This window comes from Phoenix dactylifera, chromosome 1, assembly GCF_051530095.1.
Source record: "Phoenix dactylifera cultivar Ajwa chromosome 1, Ajwa_hap1_PhDact_Kaust_v1.1, whole genome shotgun sequence".
Classification (NCBI taxonomy): Eukaryota; Viridiplantae; Streptophyta; class Magnoliopsida; order Arecales; family Arecaceae; genus Phoenix; species Phoenix dactylifera.
In genome coordinates, this window is record NC_143190.1 from 42,680,954 (window position 1) to 42,696,758 (window position 15,805).

The 15,805-nt window shown below is 44.2% G+C and overlaps 1 protein-coding gene and 1 long non-coding RNA gene across 6 annotated transcripts; both read right to left on the bottom strand.

Moving 5' to 3' along the window:
• Positions 1 to 318: 318 nt before the first annotated feature.
• On the bottom strand, positions 319 to 14,851 carry LOC103721469 (uncharacterized). 5 transcript variants are annotated; one of them, XM_039125750.3, is made up of 16 exons: positions 14,598 to 14,851; positions 13,140 to 13,246; positions 12,939 to 13,044; positions 12,819 to 12,860; positions 12,429 to 12,539; positions 5,787 to 5,870; positions 5,600 to 5,718; positions 5,330 to 5,431; positions 4,741 to 4,857; positions 4,584 to 4,649; positions 4,085 to 4,151; positions 3,093 to 3,146; positions 2,360 to 2,449; positions 1,135 to 1,194; positions 1,011 to 1,046; positions 319 to 696 (listed from the first exon to the last, which is right to left on the bottom strand). In XM_039125750.3, exons 3-16 carry the CDS (start codon positions 13,026 to 13,028, stop codon positions 595 to 597), a joined length of 1,140 nt encoding a protein of 379 aa, XP_038981678.3. In that variant the 5' UTR covers positions 13,029 to 13,044; positions 13,140 to 13,246; positions 14,598 to 14,851; the 3' UTR covers positions 319 to 594. The 5 variants fall into 5 exon arrangements, with proteins under 5 accessions (XP_038981678.3, XP_038981677.3, XP_088558122.2 ...); XM_039125749.3 differs by having other exon boundaries at positions 14,521 to 14,849; XM_088701996.2 differs by lacking the exon at positions 14,598 to 14,851 and having other exon boundaries at positions 13,140 to 13,279.
• On the bottom strand, positions 8,704 to 9,811 carry LOC148715292 (uncharacterized). Its single transcript, XR_015967603.2, has 2 exons — positions 9,660 to 9,811; positions 8,704 to 9,581 (listed from the first exon to the last, which is right to left on the bottom strand). It is a non-coding gene; the product is annotated as an uncharacterized LOC148715292 (long non-coding RNA).
• Positions 14,852 to 15,805: the final 954 nt, after the last annotated feature.

Consider the following 15,805-nt stretch of genomic DNA (forward strand, 5'->3'; position numbering starts at 1 on the left):
CAAGGAGGTGTAATCAAGACATCCTAAGCTCTTTGGCTTTGCCAAGATGAGGATGGTGTGTTCTCATAGATTAACAAGAAAAGGATGTTAAACGCATCACGCCTATCGAGAAATCATTCCATCAAATATCAATCGCAAGGTATATGCAAAGCACGTACGAGATAGCCCGGCAAGCTGGAAACCATGCAGACTTCTTTGTGCAGTCGTTAAGCAAATGATCATGAAGCACAATGTCGACGTGAGAATGCTCAAGGGACCTGAAGGACCATGGTTGGAAATAACTCTGTGAAATGTCTGCCAGTTCTTGAGTAGATGGGCTTCACAAATCATATGGGACATTTTGCACTTGTCCTCAAATGATTTTTTTTTTTTTTTGTTGAATTCAAACAATGAAAAATTCTTCGGTTACACTGATCTGAAACTCCACTACACAGGTCTGAAAGGATTCAAAAAAATAAGCTCACTAAAAAATGAACAAATATTTTTATACATCTAAAGAACTTTAGAATTTATAATCTAATTCAAATGGAAGAGGAAAAGGTATGCGCTGAAATGAAAATACGATCAAACGGCAGTGGTTCAGGGATCTTCCTTCTAATGACTCTGAAAGGGATCGACCCAATCCTTGTCTTCTTTTGCAGCCTGATCCCATCGTTCCTGAAAATTTTGAAGCTCTGCTTTGGACCGTCTCCTAATCTGCTAAACAAAAAGTGCCAGCAGAAAATGATAGAGGTGATTCAGAATCAGTGGGAGAAAATGATTTCTCTGAAGCGGGGTATCGAGAAGGTTGTACTAGAGGCAAAATAATTTCAAGGAAAAAAGGGCAGCTTCGATGCGCCTTCAAACGGTGTCATCAAACAGCCATATTTTTAATTGCTACTAGGTAATGTTGGGTCATGATTAAGCTGACCTCTGCTTTCTCTGTGGGTAGGGGAGGGGTGCATACTGCATGGTTTAAGCAAAGAGGAATAGGTGGTATATACATTAAACAGAGAGCTAACTACACGCACCTCAATCCGAGCATCAAATGGGGTCCTTCCCCGCTTCTGTGGATTACAAAGAAATTCTGAAAATTATACACAAACCAGAAGAAACAGATATAGGAGAGATTTCCAACTACTGCCAATGCTATACCTGCAAAGTAGCCTTGGGAATCAACCGTTTAGATCTGCCAGAAGCCCGGCCAACAGCTTTCTGACATTGAGGCAAACATATGTTACGATGTTGAAATATGGACACAGAATAAGGTGTAAAAACAAGAGCATAGAAGAGAGAGAGGAACCAAGGCACAAGTATTGACAAATTTATCAGCCACTGGATAAGGATTTATTTGAAGAGAATGCAAAATAGACATAATTAGAATTACGGAAGTTCAGTCAGTAGACAAAGTGATGTTGCTGGACTGGAACATACATAGCCAGTGATCTGAAATGCTCAACAAACATTCGCGAAAAGGGAAAGATACAAGTTTACACATATCCAGAAATAAGTGGCACAATACAGGAATCTGAACCAGGATGACATAAAGACCCTCCATAAGAATCTTCCCCAGGTATATGTTGATTGTGACTATACATTTAGCCGATTGGGAAATCATATATTGCATGTAAATGGCTTATAATATTCTAGATTACAGTCATAAAGAAATCTTAAGGCTGACATCTAAGATGTATCATTTGGTTTCACTCTACATTTCATTCTCAGAAGAAGAATGTATCCAATTTTTATCGCATGTCCTTTTCAGTTGAAAACCTCCATTAATCAGCCAAACTTAAAACCTATATCCTCATACCTTACCATAGATTGCTGTAAATCTCCATGTCATCAAAAATCTAAATTCATGCTTAATCATAATAGTTCGAGCTAGCTTCTCCCACAGCATCAAAAAAGTGGAATCACGCCATTTTGAATTGTAGTGCCCAAGGATTTTCACACTTATGGTTTTCCAAGAACTGTTTTAAGTCAAGCATTTGTAGCTAAGTGTCATATTCATATACTCTAGAAACATAATTTCATGGTCATGCCCATGGATTAAGTGTGAACTTTATAATATTACACTGGAACAATCTAAGAGAGCTTTAGCATAAGAGCTATATTCTGATCAGGAAATGATTTGGTTGAATCGAATATAGCCATTTTCCCCCGAGTATTCAAATTGTCGAGCCAAATGTGAACTTTATAATTTTACATTGTAACAGTCTTAAAGAGCTTGAGTATTATAGCTATGTTCTGACCGGAAAAGGATTTGATTGAATCGAATATAGCCATTCCCCCAACTACTCAAGTTGTCGAGTCAAAAATGAAATATATTATCAAACATTGATTTCAATGAAAAAAAATGAAGCAAATATCAACTAACCTTTTCACTTGAGGACCCACCCAATGTCTCTACACCTTGATGAACAATATATTCACTATCTATTACTCCCACCTTCTTAGTTCGGTCACCCTACAAAAACATGTCAGAATTTTAAATTTGAATATAGACAAGATGATGATGCATTTCTATAAGTACTGAAACGTAACCTGCAGCAATTCCAGAAAAGTTTTTCTGGACATAAAGAAGTGCCTTTAGTTGATTGTTTGCAGAAAACAAGGAATATAAATTTGGATCTACTGATATAGTGTATAAAGTACTTGCATGGTGGATGTGTACTACATCATCCTGAAGTCGCAGAAGTGTCGTTAAGAAATGCAGACGAGACAATGAGGAAAGACTGGATATTCTATCACCCCTGGGAATATGAGATACAACATATTACCTCACAAGAAGGCTAGGCTATACCAGACAAGGATATCATAGTCAGCCTGATGTCTAAGAACTGTATATAATTTGATAGAAAGTCATATCGCATATTATTGGACAATTTTCAGTAATTACTACAAAAAAATCTCAAACAAATTTTAAACCTTGTTATATGAGAAGATAAACTTTAAGAAATAGCTGGCACTTCTGCATGCAAATATGCACTTCCTGGAGGTCAGCCTTTCTATTACACCCTTATTAAGCATGTGAGTAAGAAATTATCATTCACCACAAAACAGAAGCAAACATGGCCGCTAACTCATCAAAAAAAGTTTAGAACTCTAACCTGAGCACAATACCCGAGTTTCATATCCATGCCCCATCCGTGTATCAGATCATTCTGTCCAAAGAAAAGTATCAATATCAGTTACCACCCTACTAAAACCTAAATTAATTGGTAATGTAATCAATTATTTCTCCTTTTTATATTTTTCAATTAATCTAATGCCTCCCCGAAGGCATCCAAAATTTCATTTCACACTATTAACTAACCATTAGACTCAAAAGTTTAAGCTATTAGGTAATGGGGCAACAATGTACGTCATGCCTTAACACTCCCGCTTCACATGCGGCCTGGATGATGCATCTGAAGGTATGAAAGAGTCAAGAATGACTCGACCAGGAACAAGTCAAGAGAAGAAAGGACTCAAGAAAATAAACATGTAAAATGGGCCTAAATATGGATTTAAACCCTTAGCTCTAATATCATGTTAACTTACGACTAGATCTCAAATGCACAAATTGTTAGGGAAGGGGTCAACAATGTATGTCATGCCTATGCATCAAGCAAGCTTAAACATAGAAAGCAAGGATAATGCTGCTATATGAATATCTATGATAGCACACATAATTTGAAAATCTACTTTGATCATGATCTATGCATCTTAAAAGATGCATGAATCAAAATTCAATAGGTTTGCATGCTTCTAAACTACATATATTAACAGAATATGTAACATACCATTAAAAGTCAAATTGCATTCAACCAATGCACAAGAGGAACCTGAAAACACATTTTTTTTGTTATTTAGGTTTTAAGGGTTGTAGATCAAGATCATCAGGATGAATCTTCAACGGCCTGATAGTGATTTAATGGCTGTTAATTTCAATGCTAAATATTTAAGAAATAGTTAGCAAAATACACAGAACTCCATTTCAAAATAAATCATGAGCACAAATTATTTGTGGAAAATGGAAGAAGATATCAAATGATCAGGAATCACTACAAAGTAGTTTTTTTGGCAAGCCTTGAGGCAGACCAATAATGTTAAATCTCACCTGGATAAGATACCATGCACAACGCCAGGCAGCTCTTGAAAATACTGGTGCCATGCCCTCTACCCATCTGAAAAACAGGTTAGAAATCACGAGAGGAGGCCATTTTTTTGATGAAAACAGTAGATTTCACTTCGGCTCCTTCCAGATATACAGAGATTGGAGGATTTATCCATGTAGCAGAAGCATGCACCAAAAAGTGTAGAGATTGATCTTCCTATCCACCAATAGGCCTTTAAGGTTTTACAAAGGCAGTCTTGTCCGAAATGCTAAATCTAGGATTTTGATATTGATGAATTATTCAAACTTTTATGGACCGTACATGATCCGTAAAGTATGAAGAGTTAACAATTTCCTTATAGAATAGTAACTATAGCAACCCTTGCCTATGAGTGATGCTTCTATATATGACTTGCCATTCATGACAATGGACCACTCAGCAAAGACAGAGATAATAGACTGGACAAGATATTACTTAAGTACATTATTAAAACAAGCATACCCAGTACATGGGGGGCCCTCACTAGCACTTGAACAATATCCACTGCCTCGAGTACCATAAACTCTCCTACAAAAACATAACAATTAGTTTCAATGTTAGAAACAATTATATTGACCATCCACGCGCCAAAAGTCTCATAGAAGAGGATATCCTTTACCTGTGGACCTTCCCTTTCTTTCGACGAATGGTTATCCGGTGATGTATTTCAGACAGCTTGGGGTCTAACGCTGGTTGTGAAATCTCCAATCCTTCTGATTTCATAATTTGTAGGTACCTAGAAGGGAAACCATCTTAAGAAACAACAATATTTAATAAAGCAAAAAAATCAGATACGCACAAGCACACACATTGTGTGCAGACATGGAGCTTTTTTAGCTTCCTATACTCAGATAAATCCTTTGGTTAGGGTTAGGCCTTGGGCATCCAAAATGGCACAACATTATGGGTCTCTCACATGTAAGCCAACTCCCAGTCATAGCTGCCATCATGATCATCTCAAACTGTTGCACAACTCATGCTAGTGCCCATGACCTAACCCTCATTCTTGTTCCTTTAACATCCATGCAAAATAGATTAGAAGACAGGCAAAACAGAAACGCCAAGTTTCAGTACTTTGTCTCTTGAATCCTTCCACTTTCCTCACAATTTTTAATATAATTAGAACAGAGGGGGGAACTCTTTGAATACGTCATGTTCCCACTGGATCAGAAAATCTAAACTTTTATGCTCATGCAACTAAAACATACCTTCCAGGGTGGAAATTTGCTACACCCAGATCTTCATCCCAAAGAAATATATAATCGTATGTAGAGACAACATCTGGGTGCAGGAAGCGTTTTGCAAACCACCTGGAATGCAGCAGAAATGTTGCATAAAATCACAGTAATATTGATGCCAAAAGAAGCTGATCAAAAAATTCTGGCTAAGATAAAATAAAAAGTTGTATTCAAACTTATAATATATAAAATTTTTCACATTTTGTAATGAATAGAATCTCAGCACCTTTAAAACCTCACCATTTTGTTTGGTTAGGAGCAGCTATATGGATAACGCTATTACTCCAATGGAGATCATGCCATCCATCAACATTCCCATCATAGTGGAACAGTATAACTGTAAAATTCTCTGGAAGAAACTGCACACTCTAAAATTAGAAGATGAATTGAACATGTAAAAATACACACAACAAAAGTGCGATAATACCTTCAAGACAATGGCATCCACGTTTTTCTTCTGCTTTATGCCAACAGGAATTGCAAGTAGGTTCTGATGACTCTGATCAAGCTCCTGCAAACATGTAGCAATCGTGCATCACCCTAAGGATCATAAAATTTATGACTTGCCAAACCAATAGCACTATGGAAGAAAACTGTTCTTATATAACTAAGGATCATAAAAATTATAACTTACCAAACCTATTGTGCTATGGAAGAAAAATGTTGTTATATAAATACTACCATTGCGGAGGATATGTGAAATCTTGTACCTAATTAGTCTGTATCAGAGAGAGCCTTTCACACTTATAGGAGGTTAATCTAATAAAATACTACCAAGGTCATGGCACCAATTTAGAAATCGAGTCCGCTGTGAATTGAAAAACTTGGTGATGGGGGGCAAAATGGATCGTCCTACCCTAGCGTGGGACCACACCATTCCAGCCAAGTAGACCTTAGCACTGAGCAGGCCAGATCTCGGACCTCGTCGAAGGCCGAGCTGACCTTGGCCCCTTCCCACAAATCAAGTCGCTGCCACGACCTGCAGCAACCTTCTTTGATGACATAATGACGTCCCGGGCTTAAGCTCGGGGCGCCCTGCAGTGTCGACCAAGAGCCGAAGAAGCTCCGTCGGCCGCAGGCATCCACGATGACGTCCCGGGCCTGAGCTCGGGGCGCCCTACAGTGTCGACCAAAAATCCAAGAGGCCCCGTCAACCGTTCGCAAGTATCTTCGACGATGCGCCCCGACCCGAGCTCAGGGCACCAAGTATCCTCGACGACGTGCCCCGACTCGAGCTTGGGGCACCAAGTATCTACGACGACCCCATCAACCGCAGGTAATTGCATCCCGATTTGAGTAGAGGCGCCCTGTAGAGTCAACTAAGAGCCGAGGAGGCGACCTCAAAGTTCGTCAAGCCGATCTCACCAAACATGTTGCGGCCCCCAAGTCGGCCCGACCTCAGTGCTCACCGAGCTGACTACGCCAAGTATATGTTGTGGCCTCCAAGCGAGCCCGACCTCGTCCACGGCCGCATCCACGCGCGCACCCACGCGCGCGCCTATGCCCGCACATGTGGCCGTACATTGCAATCTCATTGCGTCATGCTTTGCTTGCTGGCAACTCGCTTCAAAGCCCACCCCCTGTGGCACCTGCACCAGCGGACCAAACTACTCAGGTCCAGCCAGAGCAGCTTAATCTGCTCATTCAACAAGTCCAGATACTCACTGCGGCCGTTCAAGGCCTCCAGCACGCAGTAGCCTGGCCTGCCCTCCCTCCTCGCAGGTGCGAGTCCTCAGGACGGTGCTCACGATGTCACTCTCCTGCCACGCCACGCACGATTGCCGACGAAAGGGAGTGCGACCAACCAAGAAGTAGATCCTCCAGCACAAGAGAGATCCTCCTCGGCCCAAGAGCCCGGCTCGCCCGAGGTCTCCCCTCCAAAAGCCCGAGAAGTACGCTCCCCTTCAGAAGTTTGGAAAGTATACTCCCCTCACATCCACCCGGACAAAGATCCTCATGGAGATTGAGGGTCGTGGCTACCTCCAACCCCTATCAAAGATGCGACCGTCGGAGTCGCGGAAGCGCTCGGGCAAACACTGCCGCTTCCATAAAGATCAGGGCCATGATATAGAGGACTGCTACCAGCTCCGTGATGAGATCGAGGCACTCATCCGCCGAGGTCGGTTGGGTCGGTTTGTCTATGATCAAACCGACAGGAGGGAGCCCGAGGAACAAATCCCCAAGCCGTGCGAGGAGCGAAATGACTACTGTCCCGTCACGGGCATCATCAACACCATCCGGACAGGACTTTAGCCCCTCAAGGTTGGAACTCTGATGATCTCAGAATGTATTATCAATAAAAACAATCCATGGGGACTTCTTCAAAATGTCTCTAAAATGCCTTAATGGGTTCGACATGCTTCGATTGTGTCTATGACACGACCCGCGACTTCGACGACACACTCCGACCCGAGCTCAGGGCGCCAAGTATCTTCGACGACGCGGCCCGACCCGACGCCCCGAGCTCCAACCCGAGCTCGGAGCGCCAAGTATCTTCTTCTACGATGCAGCCCGACCCGAGCTCGGGGCGCCAAGTATCTTCTACGATGCGGCCCGACCCGAGCTCGGGGCGCCAAGTATCCGTCACGCCCCCGTTTTAGCATTTTTTGGGGGGAGTAGGGTAGCTCCTGTTCCAATGGAGGGACGCGCCTCGACCGAGCTCAGGGCGCCAAGTATCTACGACGACGCGCCCCGGCCCGAGCTCAGGGCACCCTGCGTTGTGTCAGTTGCGAGCCAAAGAGCTCCAGCGACCGCAGAAGTATGCGACAACATACGACGACGCGCCCCGACCCAAGATTGGGGCGCCTTGCGTTGTGTCAATCGCAAGCCAAAGAGGCTCCCACAACCGCAGGGTGCCCTGCTACGTCGACCGCGGGCGAACAAGACTCCCTCGATCTCAGAAAAAATTTGAGGCCGATCCGACCTTGGTTCGAGCGCCCAAGTTGAAGTCTACAAAAATCTACAAAGTCGAAAAGCATTAAAGCTTACAATGGCCTTCTATCTAAAAGACGCCCTAGCAAGCTACAGTTCAAAAGCTAAAGCAAGGCCCCGAGCTCAGTCTTTGTGCAAAGGTCTGAAGCAGGCCTGGTGCCCAACCTAGGCGCCTAAAGTGCGCCAACGGACGAGCTCGGAAGCCGTGAACTCTTCACCAACTTAATAAGGTTATATCTAAGCTGGGAGTGGATGCCAAGCACTAGGACTTGGCCAAAGTTGCCTAGTTAGGTGAAAACTAGGCCAGCACCTAAGCTATGCAGTTCGGATTTTGTTGGCCGAACACAAAGATTCAGCACAAGACATAAAGCAAAATGAGCTCAAATACTTAGCCAAATCTCAAAGATACAAAGTGCCAAAGAGGTACATTTCATTGATGCTAAAAGGCCAACGGCCGAGTACAAAAGAAGCCGACCTTGAGGTCGGACTGAATACATAATGGTCAACTACAGAAAGGCCTAAATGGTCGACCTTACAAGAATAAAAAAGAAGAAAATACAAGCAAAAGGGAGAGAACTCAATCAGCTTGGGCGGCAGCTTCAGCCTCAGTCCCGGCCTCGGCAGCGACCTCAGTATTGTCCGCATTGGCGATGAGCTCGCTTACTTCAGCCGCGATCGTTGCTTCGGTGGCCCCAGGCAGGCATGGGCGAAGACTATTGAAGTCAACCTCAGGGTAAAACCTCTGAGCCTGATCACGGCAATTTTCAAAACCTCGGATCAGGGCATCAGTCGCCCCCTCCGCCAGCTCATCTATATATTCTTCGGACTAGCGGAAATTCTGGACGGCCTCCCAAACTTGCTCCTCAGCAAGCCTTTCAAATCGCTCGGCCCTCAGCCTCAGAACTTTGGCTTCGTGCCTCTGGCCGCCCATTGCAGCTTCAAGTTCGGAGATGCGGCTTTCGGCGGCCGAACAAGCTCGGGCGTGCTCAACCTCCATTTTCTGAATTTGGGCCAGTCTGGGTTCGATCAGAGCTTCAGCCGCCCTTACCTTCTTCTCGGCCTTTTGCTGCCGCTGCTCGACAGCCGCCGCCCTCTCCTCGGCCTCCTGCTACTGCCACTCAGCAGCCGTCGCCCACTGCTCGGCCCCTTGCTGTTGCTGCTCGGCGGCTGTCGCCCGAGCCTCGGCCTCATGTCTCCGCCGCTTCGTAGCCACCAACCTCGACCGAAGCACCCTCATCCCTCCCCGAAAGTTGGATGCGTCGAATGCCGGCATGTCAACTATGTGGAGAAACTGACACAAGAGACAATATATTAGCCGAGGTCAAGCACTTAGAAGAAATATAAAAAGCGAGGGTATGACATTACTTACCATGATACTGACGGAGTATGCTTCATCAACAAATACGTCGAACCCCAGCTCGTCCAATTGAGCTCGAGGAAGACAGAGAGCGAGGTAGGAAGATCATGGGCAAGACAGAGAGCGAGGAAGCCAATAATCATCCTCCACGAGTTTGGAGCAAGCTGCGCGGGAACAAGGTGATAAGTCGCCAGAAGTTCGTTCACAAACCCATAAAATAAAAACCTCAGGCCTTCTCAGAGTATCTCTACATATACTCCGATCCGACCTCTAGGAGGATCGGTGACCCGACCCCCAGGTCCCGAGAGCTCAAGAATGAACTCCCTGGGGAAGATGAACCGAGCCTGAATCAAGCCCAGCTCCTCTTCGATCACACTCGAGCCAACTCCACTCGAGTTGTGGTCCACCTCGAGCTCGACCTCCTCCGTACCCGAAGAAGCCCGAGTTTGAGATGAACCTATGCTAACCATAAAGGCTCTTGTAGGCGATCCCATTGCCTTTCTTACAGAAAATCAGGGAAAAGAGAAAAAGAAGAAGAACAACTCTCCAAGCGACCGAGAAGGAAAAGAACACCTACCCGAGATTTCGCCGGAGAAGATAACTAAAAAAAGAGAGGAATCCGCCGCGAAATCCGTCGGAAAGCTCCAAGAACACCCGAGGAAGAACTCGGGAACAACAGCAATGGTGGCCGAGAAGGAGGGCGAGAGCAAGAAAGGTCGAATAGGAGCCCTAGGGCCTCCTCAAGGCCTTATATAGCCTACTTCAATGGCTCTGATCGGCTAACCCGGGCAGCCAAGCAGCCGGACCTCGCCGCGTGGCAGTCTCGAAAGCTCCCCCAATGGATCTTCCCGAATCGCGGCATTAAACGCCAAAGCCATCATAGTAGCCACCTCGAGGGACGAGGCATCAATAATTGGCTCCTCGCGTTCCACCAGGCAATGCTAACGAGACATTGGCTCCTCGCGTTCTGTCAGGCGAGCCGACGGAACATTAATGATTGGCTCCTCGCGTTTCCGTAGGCTATGCCTCGAAAGGGAGCGCGCACGTGATGCATTAAAGAGCTCCCTCAATCGTTTCCGCTTGGGATGATGTGGCAACTCAAGCCACCCAAGCTCAGCTCGGAAAGCTCGGCCTGAAGCCATCAGCCCTAAAAATACAAGAAGTGTACCCTGCTCGGCGCATACATCTTCATGAGCATCGGGCTATAGTACAGGACGATCGACAGTTCGACTACTTCCTTCGTCCGAGCCAAAAGACAACTCGGACTCGGAAGTCGGGGGGCAAAATGGATCGTCCTACCCAGCATGGGACCCCCCCCCCATTCCGGCCAGGCAGACCTTAGCGCCGAGCAGGCCAGATCTTGGACCTCATCGAAGGCCAAGCTGACCTCGGCCCCTTCCCACAAATCAAGTCGCTGCCACGACCTGCATTAACCTTCTTTGATGACATAATGACGTCCCGAGCTTAAGCTCAGGGCGCCCTACAGTGCCGACCAAGAGCTGAAGAGGCTCCGTCGGCCGCAGGCATCCACGATGACGTCCCCGGCCTAAGCTCGGGGCGCCCTGCAGTGTCAACCAAGAATCCAAGAAGCTCCGTCGACCGTTCGCAAGTATCTTCGACGATGCACCCCAACCCAAGCTCGAGGCACCAAGTATCCTCGACGACGCGCCCCGACCCGAGCTCGGGGCACCAGGTATCTACGACGACCCCATCGACCGCAAGTAATTGCGCTCCAATCTAAGTGGGGGTCCCCTGCAAAGTCAACTAAGAGCCGAGGAGACTAGGCCGACCTCAGAGTCCGCCAGCCGACCTCACCAAACATGTCGCGGCCCCCAAGTCGGCCTGACCTCAATGCTCACCAAGCTGACTTCGCCAAGTATATGCTGCGGCCTCCAAGCGAGCCCGACCTCATCCACGACCGCATCCATTTGCGCACCCACGCGCGCCTATGCCCGCACACGTGGTCGTACATTGCAACCTCATCGCGTCATGTTTTGCTTGCTGGCCACTCCATGACCTGTCGACCAGAGGCCATGCCTTGCTACCAAGTGCCATACCCTGCCACCTCTGTCAATGCCATGCCGTTTACAAGAACGGCCCACATCGTGCACCTCAAGCAAACCCTGGCTGCACGCCACCTGGCCAAGATCATCTCCTCTCATAATGAGGATGGGTCATACCTCCGCCACCTGGGCAACTTTGCTGGGACTATAAATAGCCCACATCAGGTAACGCCTGAGGACTTTTGAACTAACTAAGATCCACTCTAACTTAAGCATCAGAGGGCCCTCACCGGAATCCACCGGTGAGGCTTTGTGCAGGTATGCCGGCACACGGAAGGTGGTATCCTTTCTCCGGCCCGCCCAGTAGCTCCTCTGACTCCTCCGACGTGGTCACCCTCAGGCCAGATTTCAACCACAACATTTGGTATCACAAGGTGAAAAATGAGCATCACCTAGAGTTTAAGGATGTCCTTTAATTGGAGGTCTAAAAGTGATAGAGATGTCTCAAAATGCTCCACATGATGAAGACAATCCCCTTGCAGGAGCAAAGCAGTTTTTATGGCCAACAGCAGATAGCTGGGTAGGAATAATTAATTTCCTTTATTGCATTGCTGCTTTAAATCAACAACCTTAACTAGAGGATACATAATGATTTGTAAATCAGAGAGGCCAATAAACTAAATGATCCTTAAGACTAAAGAAATAACAAATGGAATTAGGAACAGGCAGAAAGGTGGACAGAATCGCAGAGCAATGCATCTTTGCAGCCAGTACTAACCTTGCTCCCTGAATTTTTTGTGACCCACAGAGGCTTTAATTCCATGTCAGAATTTGAGTGCACTATGCCACGGGGTAAGTAACCAATTCTTGAGGTAGTCATGTCAGATTCCTGGATTAGAGAAATATAGTATATTTAGTAATTAAGTGTTTGGTTTGCAAGACAATTAAATTTTCAAAAGAGTGCAGCTTTATGATACACAACATATATTTGTATGTCTGTGAATGTAAATTCGGATAGCTTAAGTGAGCATTAATTTGCATTTATGGCATGCCCAGATATTTAAGAATGAAAAAACATGAGTTAACAGAGACCATGACCAAAGTGTCATTGCCTGCTCTTTCCTATAAAGAGAGCAGTGAATTTAAAATGGTAAGGAACTGCTGATACCGTCAGTAAATCAGAATCAAAAGGGTGTGATCTTGCTTCAAACTGCACATTTAACAAAATATATTCAGCAACCAAATAAAAATATACAAAAAGGAGGAAAAAAATATTCACAAAAAATACCTCGGTCTGTTGATATTGAAAATTTGTTGTCGTATAGAAGATGCATAACATAACTACAGACAGAACTGAGAGGTATAGTTTCTGTTTCATCTTCCACTGGCATTTCCTGGATTTAGCAGTGTAAGATTAAGTCTTTGATACCCTATATCAAACCTATGGCTGATGGTTATGCTTTCACATTGACATGATTTAGAAACTAACCTTATCCCATAAGGTTCTTATAAATCCATCATATGCCGCAGCCTTCAAAAGGCAAAACGATGCCGGATAAAAAATCAGCAGTTGATATTTGTTCTTGAGAAAATAGTCTGATGCAACATGACAAATATTTATAAGAGAACATTGGGTGAAAATAAATAATTAATTCCATTCAGTTAGTTTATGCCATCCTGACAAGAAGAACCATCAATTAGAAATCAAATCCAAATCCAATGAGCATGAAACATGCCTTGCGTGGAAGTTGAAATAGGTGCAATCCCCTCAAACTGGCAAATATATATTGCCAAAAATTTGAATATAACTAAATAACGATCAAACATGATGAGATAAAGATTACTATTATGACACTTAATAATGATGCGAGAAGCATGGAAACTAAACTAGTACAGCAAAAAGAACTGATAGCTCATGCTCGGAATTGTGAAGAGTGTCCATCAGGAAAACATATGAGAGAAAAGGAAAAGAAACGAAACGGTCATCTTCAACATTAGGTGCCAAGAGAAAACACCAGTCACTAATAGAGAAATAAAATCCAAAGTACTTCCGGTTTACTAAGGAACTACAGGGAAAGGCCAACTGTTGAATAGAACTACCGGCCTCCACTGACAAAAGGACCACTTTCTATAAACACAACGCCACTTGTTTCGTTTCCGGTTCTCCTGGCAATTTCGGCATCCATTTGAAGCAACGAATCTGTTAACAAATCTGTACTTCTCTCCACGGAAACAAACAAAAACGGGAATTAAAGAAACGGATTTTAACAACGTCTCCAAACCCGTTAATATGAATACATCAAACATCATATTGGACTTATGACGCAAATAAAAGAACCCAATTCTTCCTAACCAAAGAAAAAAAAATCGAATCCGCATCTGTAAAAGGTAGTAAAAGAAACATACATTAAAATAAATTGAGTATATATATATATATATATATATATATATATATATATATATATATATATATATCCTCTTTGAAAAGGAAGACTTGACAATATCGTGGTGGTAGAATCCCAAACATTATATTTTGCTCTCAGTATGCGAATAAAATCCACAAACAAAAAGTTCCAGCTGCGTGCTTTCGCTAAGACTAAAACCGAATTTAGATTTTGTCGACCAAAACCGAATCTTTCCAACAGTTCCGCGTCCTTTCCAGCCTATCTCGGCTAACAAATACCCACAATCTCTATTCTGGTCGAAATAACAAAAAAGGGGGAATTGCTAACCATGACCGTCATTCTCGAATAGCTACCCGACTTAGAAAGACCAAACGATGCGAACCCCATGAGACCAAGAACAACCTAAAATCTCTTAATAGGGCTCAAACTCAGCCAAAATAGATCCTAAAAAAATCCGGAAATTACCTAAAAATAAAAGTTAAAAATAAAAACAGGCGGAATAGTTGAAACTTGAGCTCGCGACAAGAGATTCGAGGAGCTACGGCGGAAATCCGGCGATGCGCGTCATCCTCCAGCCGTACGAGCTGCTATCCCCGGCCAACGGCTCCCGATCTCCGACGGATCCCAGCGGTCAGGCGACACCTTCGACGCTCCAAGAGAGAGAAAGGAGGAAGGAGGGTTTTTTTTTCCCCTTGATTTCTTGGTTTTTTTTTTTTTCTTGGTTTGCTTCTCTTGGGTTTAAAGATGTCTCCCGAGAGCGCGCTGCAAGAGCTCGCGCTGCGGACGGGTGGCGCTCGGCAGATTATTTTAAAGCCCTTTTTGTTACCTCTGACACCGTGGGCCCCGCATCGAGATCTCGGCCACTTAAGAATACGTGCTGATAGATCCTGAAACATCGGCCGCCCGATACATCGGATCGGACATTGTTACCTTTTCTTAATAATTGCTGTAAATATCTTTTTTTCCGTTGGTTTCAAATTGATGCATTAAAAAATAATTCGTGAACTGATTGTTCCTACCCTTTTCGGGATGCCAGTTGGCATTTCAAACACGTTTTTTTGATACTAGTACTGAAATTTTGGCACTCGCTAGGTATGTAATTTTGATTCAAAGAAGAAAAAAAAAATAAAATTGTTCAGCGGCCGACACGATTACAGAGGGTGGTGGAATCGCTTGGATTCTTGCAGCCGCGGAGGGAAGTGGGTCCCGCATGTCATACATGGGAGAAATATTAACCTTACGTTGATGTGAGGTCAAACAGAGACATTGACTAATCGGTGCGGATCCAGCAATTTGAATCTTAGATCTGGTTTGGTTCTTTTTTTTTTTGGGAAGAATATCTCCCCACCAATATCTAGAGGCATAAGGGTTCTCTATGCTATTGTTGTTTTATGGCGGATCATATTCAATTAGAGGGGACTCGAAGATTGTCATTTCTTAGACTACTACATATTTATAAAGTTAGAGATCTAATCATCTTCTGATGATAAAAATTTGGAAACTTTTAATTGAGCATTATTTTATGCATTGTTAGACACATCTTTTGGGAGGCTAATAAGGTGGCTGATTGGGTAGCATCACACGTGGCAGGATATATGGTATCGAGCCAATTCCGAGATATTCTATTGACTGATGCACGCGGTTGGATTCATACAATGGTTTTATAAAGCAACCAATCTAGCAAAAAAAAACTGCATTAATGTGGTCGTTAGTAAAACAAAACTCTTCTTTGGCATGCACAAGTTTTGTG